General features: G+C 38.0%; 1 protein-coding gene across 3 annotated transcripts in view; it reads left to right on the top strand.

The window, feature by feature from the left end:
* NEBL (nebulette) overlaps positions 1-14,989 on the top strand; it is a 341,920-nt gene that overhangs the window by 234,700 nt on the left and 92,231 nt on the right. Inside the window, exons 3-5 of one of the 3 annotated variants that reach the window (XM_032425495.1) lie at positions 6,602-6,706; positions 8,316-8,426; positions 14,256-14,366. The exons of the other annotated variants lie outside the window; for them this stretch is intronic. Of the exons in view, the coding sequence (XP_032281386.1) occupies positions 6,602-6,706; positions 8,316-8,426; positions 14,256-14,366 (327 nt within the window). The remainder of the gene's footprint in view (positions 1-6,601; positions 6,707-8,315; positions 8,427-14,255; positions 14,367-14,989) is intronic. 3 annotated transcript variants of the gene reach the window in all.

Here is a 14,989-nt window from a genome sequence, read left to right as displayed (position 1 = left end):
GAGAATTTCTGTAGGAGCAGTCTCCGTGGTCTTAATCCAGAGTGCTGTCCCTTATGAATTTCACTGTCACTCTGGCATGAAATCATAAAGCATTGAAATTTCAGAGCACATTCCGTGTGTGAACCACAAAGCCTTTTAAAATTTGTATGGTGATGGAATTTATTTCGGGAGGATCTCTGTCTAAATGAATGTTTTTTTTAAAAAACATTTTGGGGATTTTTCGAGGACTCTGATGAATGCAATAGTTTTCAAAACCAGAAAACAAATACATAATTTTGTATATTGTATATATATATGTATATGTATATAAATACGTAAAATGTATTTATAATCTGGGGTTCATGGGCTACTGAACTGCATGGTAAGAATCCTGAACTAGATGATGACAGTATGAGTAAAAAGGAGCATTTTTCTCATGACTTTTTTCATTAACTGGGATCAGTGTATATCCTATCTCCGGGGAATCCTAGAATAGTAGAACTATGTAACATATATATACACTAGTAGTTATGTAATGGTAAACCAGTAAATATGTAAACTAGAATTCTAGAAGCACAAGGAAAAAGTATTGCTCACCAGGGAAGAGCATTTAGATGCTCCTCATTAACACGACTGTAAGAGAGTTGCCGGTGCAGAGGAGAGATGACTTGTGAAAAGTGAATAGGGCCTGGGTCTGTAGAGAAGTGAGCACAATACTGGCCGTTTCTGTTGTAGTTAATGAGCAAAGTGATCAGAATATTTTGCAAATGTTTGTTTTCAAAGGACGTCAATTCGGGAAAGTGGGGTGGTACTTTGGCATGTTCTCTGAAGTCAACCTGCCTACATCAATTTAACAGTAACGTTGGGGCAGGTTATGTAATGGGACTGGGCTCAGTTCCTCAAGGGCAACATCTATTACAGTTTCTTTAAGTAATGGTAACACATCTGAAATGTTTAGTGAACTGTCTGGAACATTGTGAGCCCTCAAGAGATGTTAGTGTTTAGTAACTACTACATCTGTAAATTATTTTTGTATCCATCCAGTAACATTTTATATATGACTGTCTGTCTCCTTGTGGCTTGTCAGAAAGAGCCAGAGGATGGTGGGAATCATACTCTTTCCATATATTTGACGTGTAATGTAATTGAATTTTAAATGGAGTATTTCTTTGTGCTATTATTGAGAGTTCTAAGCTACTGCATGTGAAAGTTCTTTGTAAACTATAATAGTGATGGAATGATGACAACAACAGTAACATCAGCCTAGTTAAGATTTATCGAGGACTATGTGCCAGGCATTGCAGCTTCTGAGATGGGTTCCACTGTTTTTCTCATTTTAGAGGTGAAGAAACAAAGACTCAGAGAGGTTACGTATCTTGCCTGGGTCACACAGTTAAGCAGTGGGGAAAAGGATTGAACACAAAACCCTCTTGGCCTTAGCCATTCTGCTGTGTTTGCTCTTTCCGTATATTTCCTTGCACAGTTTATCTTAGCTTTACTGTTATTGATTACACCAATATTGGTAATGGGAATGCTACTATTTAAAACCTGAAGTTTCATAACTCCAGAAATAGTACCTCTTCCAGCGTTGTTATGTTTTTTATTAAAGGGTAATTGTGGATGAGCTAAAGTATATTATATAAACCATTGGAACCGAAGTGGCAACTTCAGTGAGAAGGTGATTTTATTGGAGTTGTTTTGGATAAGATCATTTCTCAGTGACTGTAAAACCAACCTTATGGTGAGGGGCATGGCTTTTACCATTTTGCAAAAGCCAGAGCCCTGTTGGTCCTCTCCCATGTAGGAGAAATCAAATGCGTGGGAGTAATTTCTGTTTATTATAGATTTATGCTGCATGGCAGAATCTCTGTACTACTTAAATATTTAGGTCACAGATTGTGGCCTAATTTATATCTGTGTACATGTTCACCTTTTCTTTCAAAATAGAATTCCATACGTTTTAAGATACTATTTTTTTTTTAATTTTTGGAATTTGTATATTTACCAAAGAAGAGTCTGAACAAGGACTTCTTTTGTCTCCAAAACAAAACTAAAAAGAGGAGTTTGTACCATCATTCTAAAAACAAATTTTAATTTACACTTTCTGGAAGGACTTTATGTACTGGACCCAATAGAATTTCTAGGTTTTCGAAGTTTGGTTGAAAAGGTATTTAAGTACAAACTGCTTTATCCACGGTCAGCGTCATCGGTGTTTTTATATGGAGCTGATGAAATTACATTGGAAGTTCTCATGTCTATTCTATTGTCTGCCTTACTAGATGGTTGTCTAAAATGTGTATTTGAGTTGCGGCAGTCACGGAGCGGAAACCGATGTAGAAGTGGACGAAGGGTCCCAGGGAATTAGATGGGAGTTCCAGTTGAGGCCCTCTCCTGCTTCTGACGGTTCCCCTCAGTTAGTGCCCACGTTTCATTTAGTGCAAGGGCCTTTTCCCGGGTCTCAAACGTAAAGACAAACCTTCAGGTCTATTCATTTGTTTTCCAATCCCTTGTATCCCAGAGGGGCATCTGTGTGTTTACCTGAGCCTTTTTGTCTGTTTGAAGGCAATCTGTTTGTAGCCCGCGTCCTCAGGTGAATTTGGTGTCTTGTTTGCCTGGTCTGCACTGGTCTTCACCTTGAAGCCGTGAGAAGCGGCCTCACGTTCCGTTCACCAAACCATACAGCTAGTGGGCCACACACCTGGGATTTGAAACAAGGTCTGCCCGACTCCCAGACCTTGGCCATCATCATGTCGTTCCGCTTCTGCTGTGTGCCAGGCGCCCCACGTATAGTACTGTGTTCTGTGTCACTAATGTTGCATAGGAATGATCTAGAAGTAAGTCCAGGGACTTACAGTTCTCCCTAGAAAGAAATGGATGTTTTTCAGGTCAGGTGGTATCACTATGGGGCATCAGTGTGAGGCATTTTTCCATTTTTTTTTTGCTCTACCTGGGTTCCCTCTGCATAACTCACTTCCCCAAATTACCTGGTCCTCTGAGGTCGCCTCTTTTATTTTTCTGTTAACCACATAATGCTTTTTATTCCCCCAGATATTCTCTCTCTCTGGGCCTATTGGTCAACTATCTAATGAATTCCTTGAATAAGTCAAACCTATTAACTATATTGAGCCATCAGAATCATGGATCTAGTAGCCTTTTGTCAGGTGGTCGTAGAACATATTAGGTTAAAGGAGATATTTTTGTGTGTTTCCTATAAATTAGGCATCAAGAGTGTCTGCAGAGCGAGTTTGGCCACATCTGCATGAAGCTTGTGACCCAGTGTTTTGGTTCAACCCCTTTGAGGGTATTCACTCGCATGGCAGCAGAAAGAATATTTTCCAGGCAAATGAACATTGTTGTGGGTAAATCCTTCCAGTGCTAAAAGCATCAGATTCCACGACTATCCCTCCAGGGAGAGCTCTGATTGTGTTAAGAGAATCTGGCACAGCAGCCTTAGCTTGGAGCGTCCTCCGCCCCATCACCAGAGTGAGGGGACTGCTCTTCTCTCTTCCAGGGCTCGATCCATTGAGCCAATATGGCTCCATTTGACAGAAGATTTTCTCGATACTTTTGGTTAAGAGTGCCTGGGAAAGGAGGGACTCCTGGGTGTCTCAGTTAGCTAAGTGTCTGACTTTGGCTCCCGTCATGATCTCAGGGTCCTGGGATCCAGCCCCGTGTCAGGCTCCCCACTCCGTGGGTCATCTGCTTGTCTCCTTCCCCTCTGCCCCTACCCCTGCTCACATTCTTTGTCTCTCTCAAATAAATAAATAAAATCTTAAAAAAAAAAAGAGTACCTGTAAAAGGAAATATCCTCAGACATTTCTACATCTGTCATCCAAGGTCAGCCATTAGCTACGGTCATACCAAGTGAAAGAGACTGGGCTAAGAGGAGAAAGCATCACCGAACTGATTTAACTCTAACTGTAGTTGAGACATGGTGGGATTAATGGGTGTGGTCAGAGCAGAAGGTAAATATTTGGGGTGTCTTACTGAGTATTAAGTCATCAACTTTGCCCACCTTTTTTTTTTTTTTCCTATTAGAAAGTAACTTGGATAGTATCTTGGTCATGAGTGCAGATGGCCACCAGTGACAGGAAGACCCTAACATAGAAGCTTAACATATAGGTGGGATTTTTCATTCTCACATAATGAAGTGTGGAGGTAAAGGGTCCAGTCTTGGTATGGTGGATACTCTCAGGCTCTCAGGTTCCTTTCCTTCTGCTTTGTCATCATTAGTATGGTGACTTATTGCCTTGTGATGACTTCATGGCTGTTGCATCCCTATGACTGGGAAAGGTGGAAGAGCAAAGTGTCAAAGGGCTGAGCCAGCAAGTCTTTCCCCTTTGCCCCAGAAACACCAGGAACACTGCTGGGAAGACTTCTATAAATGTCCTGTGGCCAGAGCTGGGCACCAGGGGAGGCCAGTCGCTGGCCAAGGGGAAGGAGCAAACCGTGTCTGACTTAGAGCAACTCATCCTCTGGGACTGGGGCAAGGGTCTGGCTACTCTCATAAATACATCTGGGTTCTGTTATTGGGAAAGAATGGGGTCGCATAGGCAGTCTATCCAATAGATGGGGCCATGGCTCTGTAGGAAGTGGCCGTCTATTTAGTGATTTTATTTCACCTGGGATGTTGTGTCCCTCACTGGTGTAGTTCCCACCCGTCTATCTTTTTCTATTATCTTGGTAGAGGAAGGCTAACACTATGTAGCATTCTTTATATAAAAATGTAAGATCATTTGCTTATCGTGACTCATGTAAAATTCATTAGAAATACAATAGGAGTGACAATAAGCAAATAATACGTGTGTGGGTGTGTATGTATGTGTGTGTGTACCTATCTTTTAAAGACCAAAGAAAGGACTGGAGACCCCACTTAAGACTGAACTATTTGCCTGCACAGTGAAGGAACTAAATACTTCACCCTTATCGTGTGCTCTTCTCCTGAACATTCTGCTCAGGTCAGAGCCTATCGGGGGGCCCCGTGGATGTGGCACACACCACTGCAGTCAAGAATGTGACTGTGAGGGGGGAGAAGATAGTGGCAAAAGATAAAAATAATGAGCCAAACTTAAACCTAATGATAGGTTATTTTCTCTCACACTTAATTATATAACGGGGATACTTTTTTTTCTCTCCTTATGATCAAAATAGCCTACTATTTATCATACTGCCATTAACTGTTTAATTACTAGTGACTGAGGAGGGTGATTTGCAGAGCCCTAAAATTAGGGCTAATCTCTGAGAAGAAAAAAAAAGTAATTTAGAGCTCAGATAAGATAAATATGTTCCAGTGTTGATTTCATGAATAAAGCAAATGTTTAATGCGGTAGGCGTCTCATACCTAAGAGTCACAGCAGTGAGATACGGTATTTTGCTTAGTATGTTCCTATCTGGTCACACCTCAGGTCGAATTATGCCCCTCAAGTCAGGTTTACATGTGGCAAAATCTCTATGTAGTGTTAGTGTTGCAACATCGTGTTAGTCATGTCCTTTAAGAACCAGGTATATGGTCAACTCAACTTCACTTTTAGGTTATAATTAGGGAGACCATGTAATTTATCATCTGAACTGGGACATTTTTTTCAGCATAAGTATTTACAGTTTTGGGTAGATAAACATGACTTTATTACAGGGTGATACAACTTTTAGCAAATTACCTTCATCCTCTCAACTGGTCATAAATTTTGCCTCACCAGTTTTCAGATTGAGTGGCAATTAGCATGAGAGTGGGATTACATTTTAGGGCCTTGCCCATATAGTTCCTGACTTCACCTCATGTGTTCATGCAGGGTCTCCCCCCAGAGTAACAATTCTGGCCTCTCCTCAAGGGGAAAAGAGTAACTCCTTTTACTACTGAGTTTGAGAGAAGAAATGAGCATGCTCAGTTCAGCCTCTCTGGACTTTCTCTAGTGCATCTGCCTATCCATAGCATTCTGGAATGATCTCCACCATGTGGCAAGCTTTCAGGGCAGGTTCTGCTGTTGTTGGGGAGGGGAGGCAGATAGGGAGGCCTATGGGTGCCCCTAAATTGGGTAAGTTTGATTTGAGCAGAATTAATTAGTATAAAGGAAGCTCATCATGGCTACTGTCTGAGCCCCTTCCTCTAATTCAGCATGTATAGGTAATGATGCTAACAGTCATCTCCACTTGTTTGATTTCTGCCTCTACTTCTTAATTGGTTCCATCTGTCCTGATGACTACTTGTCTTAAACCTAGAGGTAGGCAGCTATGTTTTTGTTTGATTGTAGGCTTAACTGTTCAGTCAGTGGCTTGAAAGTAACAATAAACTAGGACACTTGTCGAATGAAATGAGGGTGTTGAATAATTATGCTGAGAAAGCTGGGCAGACAGGACCCATAGTCAATGTGCGTCCGCCCCCATGATCCTTGATGATAACAGGACTCTTCCTTACCTAAAGAACAGTCTTTTCTTTTCTGTGTCTCATCGCCTTTGTGGTTCTGTGCTAGATATCCATTTATTTGATTTGGCTGGTTTTGAGCATCATTCCTCATTTGAGTATTTACTTTAGAAAACAGACTTCCTCAAGTAATTCTGTTCAAAAGAGGGGCATTAAAATTGTTTTTCTTCTTTCTCATCTTCTGTAAATTATTCTCTCTTTTAGATTCATTATAAAGAAGAGTATAAAAAGTCTAAGGACAAGTGTACATTTGTGACTGACACTCCCATGCTAAACCATGTAAAAAATATCGGTGCTTTTATTTCTGAGGTAAGGCTTCAAAACATGCAAAATAGTTTTCATTTTCATTTTCTATTTATGTAGATAAAAATTTGTGCATTAAAATTAGAGAATAATATTTTTGAGAGCGCCACTGAGTGTTGGTAATATCTATGTAATTATGTAATCCTATGCACCATATCAATTAACTTTATGGTTGATATGTTTTATTATATATGCCTATATTTCAACTCTAACCCTTTCATATTTATGTAGGATCACTCTTGAAAAGAGATATTTTATTTGATAAGTAGAAAGTACTGGAAAAATAGTTTTAGAAATTCCATTATTTTATTTCCTAATAGGTGTACTAGATATAAGTTGTTGAATATCATTTTGAAAATAAGTAAAATTTACCAGCTGATTCTATAAAACGTGATACCTTTGGTAAGTAATTTTAAATCAATTTAAACTATTCTTGAGTAGGATCAGTTCAACAGAGACACTTATTATGAGACCACAGAGAAATGCACTACATTCATTTTCCAGCTGAAAAATCATACAGTCTCTGAGAGCATTTCCAACTGCAGATTATGCTGCATTATAAAGCACCACGTTAACAGCGATTTCTGTGAGGAGGCATTTCTGTAGTCTGTGACTAGATCACTCAGGAGAGATAAATTTGAAAAGAGGATGAGTACAACAGTATTGCAAATGACTGACCTTTAGTGTTTCATAAGTTATGTTGGAAAAAGATCACCATGATGTTCTCAGGATTATTTCCGCTGATGTGAAAACACTTTGAGGAAAACTGGCAAATTTTCTCTTATTGAGTACCCACATCCAAAGAGTTGTGAGAACACAAGGATTACACAAGATCTACGCTCAATAAATCCATGCTCACATCTAGTTTTGAGTGGGGGTAACGTCAGCGTGTGGAAAAACGTGGTTTTGTAGGTTTGCATTAGCTTTTATTTCTCCTGTGCAAAGACTCCCTTAATGTTTCTCATTCCCAATTGATTGTTTTTCCTGAAGGAGTTAACTGCAGAGCACAAAAAGAAAAAAAAAAAAAAAAGGAAGTGGGCAATCTGTTGTGTTACTTTGCACCTAATCTCTCTAAGAGAAATGGTGAAGGAGTGTTTCTATTTACTAGTAATGAATTTTGGGGATCACTCTGAGACAATGCAGATTGGAGGTGGGAAGACACAGAAACAACAAAAAGGTACCCCCCGCCCCCACCACCGCAGTCGTGGTAGAAGGAGGTTAAAAAGATTTGAATAAAGGAGCACTGTCCTTTGCATTCAAGTTCTAGACACTACATTCTACCAACTTGTATTTTCTGGAACAACTCAAATGTCTCATTTTTCTCAGGTTTTTCTTTGCTGATCAAACATCTGAAACTCTCTATACAACATGCATAGGTTAAAATAGAAAAGTAGTCATTATTTTCTTGAGCATCTCATTTTAAAGCTTTTTCCATAATAAATTGGATTTATCTCTCTTCAGAATATGTTCTTCAGTCTAGTATCTAAGGTTAAAATGGTCTTCAGGTTTTTAAATAAATTCTGTTTCTGAAGAAAATTTCTTTTTATTCTCTTTCAGTATTCACAGTAAAAAAAAGTAGCGCTTATTAATTTTTTTTCCTTTTTCCCCCCTCTAGGCAAAATACAAAGGCACCATTAAGGCGAACCTCTCCAATTCTCTTTATAAGCAGATGCCAGCCACAATCGATAGTGTTTTTGCAAGAGAAGTTACGCAGCTTCAGAGTGAGGTGTGGTTTTCCTAAATTGTTATATAACTATATATATCGAAATTTAACCACATACAATCAGCATCTTAAAATATATTAATATTTAAAATATGTATTTAAACATAGATAGCAAAAAGGTTGTTTATCTTGGGTTTTACATATTGGATGAAAATTGGAAGCAGCTGACTCATGGGTTGTCAATAGTCACTGGTGGGTCACAGAAAATGAAAAGGACAGGCAAATTTGTTAGTCAAGTGATGCTGTTTTCCTAAGCCCATTCACAGTTATTAATAGAACAAATTTTAATCTTGTTAGGACAACTTACTTAGATTAAAATCTGACAGCAGGGGCACCTGGGTGGCTCAGTCATTAAGCGTCTGCCTTCGGCTCAGGTCATGATCCCAGGGTCCTGGGATTGAGCCCCGCATGGGGCTCCCTGCTCCGCGGGAAGCCTGCTTCTCCCTCTCCCACTCCCCCTGCTTGTGTTCCTTCTCTCGCTGTGTCTCTCTCTGTCAAATAAATAAAATCTTAAAAAAATAAAATCTGACAGCAAATATTAAACCTGTCTCTGATTTAGCATGTGATCTCTAAGTGGAGAATGTTCCAGTGGTTTATTCAAAGTCCCGTAACCAGTCAATGGTTAAATTCAGGATCCACAAGTCTGTGCTTCCTCAGTTAGGCGAGAGGTTCTTGAATTTCCTTTTCTGTGGATTATGGATTTCATGTGGAGTATCTCAGGTGGAAGTGGCCATTTTAGTGATTGCAAGTTGCAGACGAACTCAAGAATTGTCATCCTGTAAGCTCATTTTGAGTCCAGAAGAGTAATTTTCCCCTTTGGTACATTCGACATAAGGAATACATAGTACATTTAATTTGTTGTATTTCTTAAAACAGAATTTCAAAATAGAATATTTCACTTCTTTCTCAGTCATCTTATTGTTTTGTTTTCTCCATAGCACAGTTTTTTGTTGTTTTTTTTTTTTTAACTTTATGAAATGGCTTCCTAAGTGATATGAGAGCAGGGACTTCCTGTGTCTTGTTCTCTGCTCTACCCCCGAGCTTGGAACAGCCCTTGGCACACAGGGGGATAGTCAGTAAACACTGGTAAAATGGATTTTGTTGAATTTGTTGATTCCTTTTATAAGGAAATGTTTCCTTTTATGTAGTTTAATATTCTTAATGCTACATTTTAGGTTAAAAATAATAATGGACACATACAAATGCTTGCTATGTGTCAGGTGCTGATCTATACATTTCACATATATTTATATCATTTAATCCGCATAAGTACTCCGTGAGATAGCCCCATTTCGGAGATGTGGAAACTGAAGCACAGAGGAGTTAAGTAACTTGCCTGAGATCACACAGCCAATAAATGGCAGAGCCAACACATGAACATAGATAGTCTGGCTTCAGAGTCTGGGTTCTTAACCACACACTGCATCACCTCTTTCTTACCATTTCTACCACTCTTTTGCTTATTAAACAACTTGACTTCTTCCTTCAAAATCTTTTTAGTTTTAAGTAGAGGATGCCTAGGTAATTTTAAAATAGTCTTAAAGTACTCTTGAAAAACACTGAGCATTGTTATCCTTTGAGAACATCTTTAAGTACTTTATTATTACAAATTTAAATGTCCTCTGTGTACTCAGCTTGGCAGTAAACTAATCTCAGCTGTGCAACATGAGGCTAAAAATATATGATATCAGAGTTTTGCATGGCTGACCATGACTAATATGTCCCTTTTTTTCCCTCACAACATCTGGTCACCTAGCCACTTGCTGATAATAAACGGACTACTTTATAACGCAAATAAGTACAATCCAACAGTTGATATGTGACAAACAACAATTATGCAAGAAAGAATAGTCTCTTCTTATTTTTATACTTGGGAAGGTAACCTTGCCAGATATTTACATCCTCATTGTGTGAAAGTGCCCAACTTTTTTCACTTTTTATGGCAGAAATGAGCATGTGCAATATAGGACTTTTTTAAAAAATTTAATTTAATTTTATTATGTTACGTTAGTCACCATACAATGCAGTGTAGGACTTAACATGGAAGATAATCCATACTGTATATTGTGGAATCTTTTTTTCCCCCCAGAATAAGTTGTCTCTTGCCTTGTTAGCATGTGTTATGCTATAGTAGAGTATGCCCCTGGGAAAGACACGTGTGTGCTCCCAACACTGCCCACTGTTGTAATTAGTCACTGAACTTGTTAGTAAGGAAACACCTGGATTCTGAATAAAGTATCTATTTCAATGGAATAATGTAATGTAATAACATTTCAATGTAATGTAGTAATACTTCTTGAGGTTTGTATAAATCAATTTTATTGTTGCTAAAATTGCAGTTCTCAGAGCTTACCTGGTAATAAGACTATCAAGAAAGTAAAACTATCTGACAGTGTCTGATAAAATTAAACAACTAACATTTTACTGTGTCCAAATTGTATCACATTTGTGGTAACCTAAATTAGAGTAGTCGACACATTCTGGAATTTCAAGGTGTTCTGGATTCTAATGAAAAGTCTCCTAAACTGAGGACACTGGATCAAAATGTTACATTAAAATCAATTTGCAAACATTCTCAGCTGCTCACATCCAAACTAGAATGATAAGGTGAAGAGAGCTAAATTAATGCTCCTTACAGAAAATGACTGAGGGGAAGTCATTCTAAAAAAAGAGAGAGATGTGGAGATTTTAGGATGCCGTTTTACGGGATATCCCCCATTAAAAATTTTATAAACAAAGACCACAAAGAGAATTTCTGGAAACGAATGGACCACGCCATGAAATGGTGAGATCCTTCTCACCAGGGCTGTTTCAGGCAGAGGCTAAATAATCTCTTATCACAGAACTGATACAGGCTACTCAGGCATCTGGACTCAGATGTTTGACAGCCTACGTTTTTATCCATAGTGGCTCCGGGGTCCTGCCTAGCAGTGCATTTACCTATATAGTAGTTGTAAAATATCCTGAAGTTAGAAATGTATAGAGATCTTATGTATATATATATATACACATATATATATATGATATAAAAATATACTATGCTATACTATGCTATCAAATATGCAAGATAAATGTATGTACTACTTTTATAAACATATTTATATATAAGTATATAAGACTATTGCAAATGTCTTCCACTAGTTAGGTATCCAGTAGCAAGGCGACCTTGATTCTCAACTATGAAGAAAACAGTGTTAATCTAGGGAAATGCTAAACAATAATGACAAATCCTAAGAAATCAAATTTATCAGAAAATTTATTAGCTTGACATGATTTTCCATTAGCTATTTTAAGGATGAAAATTAATATGATAAATTAAAGTTCAGCTGCCTCCAATTTGATGTAATCTTAATTCTAAAGTGGTGCTTCGTTGTAGCTATAAATGAAATGACTTTTAATGCTGCCAGTAGAAAATTACAGAGCCTTTTAAAGAAAGAGTGCTTTTTAAAATTGTGCTTGATGACTCACCATTTCTATGATAACCCACTAAATGATCAGCTGCATTGATTATGTTTATAAAGTCACAAGTCATACAAACTAAACTAGGCACACAGCAAAAAGGAGCTAGGTACATGCTATCTCCTTTTATTTAAGAAGAAGAAACAAATCTGATAAAGGTTTCTTCTTGGCATAATAGACCTGGTCACCCATTAAACTCCTCCTCCTTTCCCCCAAAGTTATAATATAGAATGTAATGGAACTGACATAATGGTTTTTGCCAACTTAAATGGAGGTCCTTAATGGGTTTCCTATTTAACATAACTAATTGGTGAAAATGTAAAGATATGTTCATGAGAATTAGATATACTGATGGATTAAATCAATGGACAGACTCTAACAAGATGAGTGATCCCTGAAATAACGGGGTGCTGTGTGTGAGTCCTGATAATCAACTAGATATACCGGATTGGATGTGAAGACAGAGTGGGGCAGAACTGAACAAGGCTTAAGGACACTAGGTGACAGGAATCTCAACGTAGTTATCAGAAGGAAAACACTGTGATCTATGGATACATGAATAATAGCGAGCAAACAAGAAATCATAACCCAGACTAAATTGGACAGTTCTAATTAAGAGAGGTCAGACCATATCTGGAACATTCTGGGCATCTTAAGAAAGGGTGGATTAATTGGAAATTGTGCAGAGGAGGGCATTTAGGGGTACAGGGGCTCACGACCTTACTCCGTGCAGATGGTCTGGAGAAATGGGAGTCATTGACAGCTGTGTGCCCACACCTAAAGTTCCATCTGGTGAACTAGCCGCCAGAGGAAGACGAATTGGGGCTTCATTAAGGGAGGGGCTTTGTGTCAAAGCTTCCACAATTTAGACTGTGACACCCCAGCGTGAGTTCCATTTCAGTAAACGTTTTCAAGAAGAACTTGGTGGGGGAGCCAGAGAGGAGATTTAAATATTGATAGTTGTAAGAAATGGCTTTCTTTCTTTATGGTAAGAGGCGATGATTTTATTTTTAAAAATTAGTTTTGTAAATATCACCTTAATCCTCTAGACAAGTATATTATCTAAGTTAAATGAATGGTTAATACAGTTTATTAAAACCCATGAGGGGTTTAAGTTCATGAGAATATTTAATAAACTCATTTATTCACTCTTTTGCTAAACATTTATTGCATTTCTACTCTCTGTCATTCAGTATGAGAGGCACAGGATATTAAAAGATGTGTAAGAAGATATAGGCATAGCTCTCAAGGAGCTAGTATTGGTAAAAAGTTTTTCCTTAAGTTGAACTGTTATTCCTTTCCATTAAAAATTAGATCTTATTTTGTTCTTGTGACTACTCTTCCAGCTTTTCTCTTTAAATTGCCTCTATTCTCCTGTGTCGAGTTATTCTAACTCCGTTTAATATTTTTATTATAAAACTTAATATCTATTTAAAATTAATTTTAAAATAATTTATTCATTCATTCCTATTTTATTTTTATTCATTCATTCATTGAGCAAATATTTATTGATCCTTACTTTGTGCCAGGCACTAGTTTGGGTTCTGAGCATTCACTGAGCTAGATAGTTACGTTCTCACGAGGGAAGACAGAAAATAAGTAATTCTATAAAAATAAAACAAAAGTAATTAAAAATTGCGAAGGAAATACATAGGATAATGGAATAGACTGCGAATAAAGGGATAATTTCTTTGCTGTCTTCTGAATTTTTTTTCCCCTAACTCTATCATTGAATTTGGTTACTTCTACTTTTGAAGTAATCATTCTCATGCCTTCTGTCCATCCCAGGAGGGAACAAATTGAAATGGTAGCAATGGATGACATTGGCATGATGCTCATTTCCCTCAGGACAGACCTTGACATATCTCAGAAATCTGCGTGCATGTTTTATTTTCTCCCAAAGGTTGGGGCATTTAATGAGGTTTATGTTGTATTATAGCTGTGCCTGCAGAAAAGTCATAACAATTAATTAAAAATGAAAAATTTGCCTTTAAATATCTGGTCATTTTCCCCACTTTGTCAGTTGCTTTCCCAAGATTTAAACCTTGGACATTTATGACCCTAAGAGCTCATAGATTTGGAAGGTTTCCCAAAACCGTAGCTGAGATTTAAGCTAGCTGAATATGAATGGGGATTTCAGCATGCATATGGTCAAGGACTTTTGAAACAAGCAGGAAAGAGTCAGATTTAGGATTCTAACCTGAAGCACTAACCTTAAAGCACTGAGTATATTCTCTTGTTGTAGAGGCTTAGGCAAATATGACCATCAGTGGTGGGATTCAAATACACAAACTCCTAGCAAAACACTGAAATTTAACAGGTAAGAATGTAGTATGCCCCTGAAAAAACTAACAATGATTTGTGTTTTTAAAGGTTGCCTATAAGCAGAAACACGATGCTGCCAAAGGATTCTCAGATTATGCCCATATGAAGGAGCCACCTGACATCAAACATGCCATGGAGGTCAATAAACACCAGAGTAATGTAAGGACCCCCTCCCTCATGTTTTTCTGGTAAATCGTGGTTACCTACATCAGGGCTAATGGATATGTTGTTGCAATTTACATATTACAACTCTCCTCTTCAAAAAGAACTTTAAAATTTCTTGTTTTTAAATCTCTCAGTGTTCAGTCATAAATTCATCTGAATTACTCTATCAAAAGTCATTAAAACCTTGTAGAATGTCTTTAAAATGTCAGGTCCTTACAGATATTGGAAGTTCTGCTTTGGACCTATTGGGTTATTGGCATTTCCTAGGGTGCCCTTGACTTGATGGTAAAGCTCTCGTAGTTTCCAGTCTAGAATTGTAGAAGAACTGGGAGAAAGGACACCAGAAACCACTGGCCTGGGGAATAGTCCCTCACAAAGGCTAGTGAGATAGTACCCCACTACTGTCTCTTTTGGAACACATATGGAGAGCAAATGGTCAAACTTAAGACCCATGGAGAACATGAAAGCAGTTGATGTGTAATGGCTGACTTAGCAGAAACCAAGGGAGAGGAAACAAACCCATAGAAGATAAATTCTTTTAAAAGTTGTAAGTTAGAAGATTATGAAGTTGTAAGTTAGCAGGTGCATCAAAACTTCCACATGTTTGCTCAATGACC

This window comes from Phoca vitulina, unplaced genomic scaffold (genome assembly GCF_004348235.1).
Source record: "Phoca vitulina isolate PV1807 unplaced genomic scaffold, GSC_HSeal_1.0 scaffold33, whole genome shotgun sequence".
Classification (NCBI taxonomy): Eukaryota; Metazoa; Chordata; class Mammalia; order Carnivora; family Phocidae; genus Phoca; species Phoca vitulina.
This window is presented reverse-complemented; position numbering and strand designations above follow the sequence as displayed.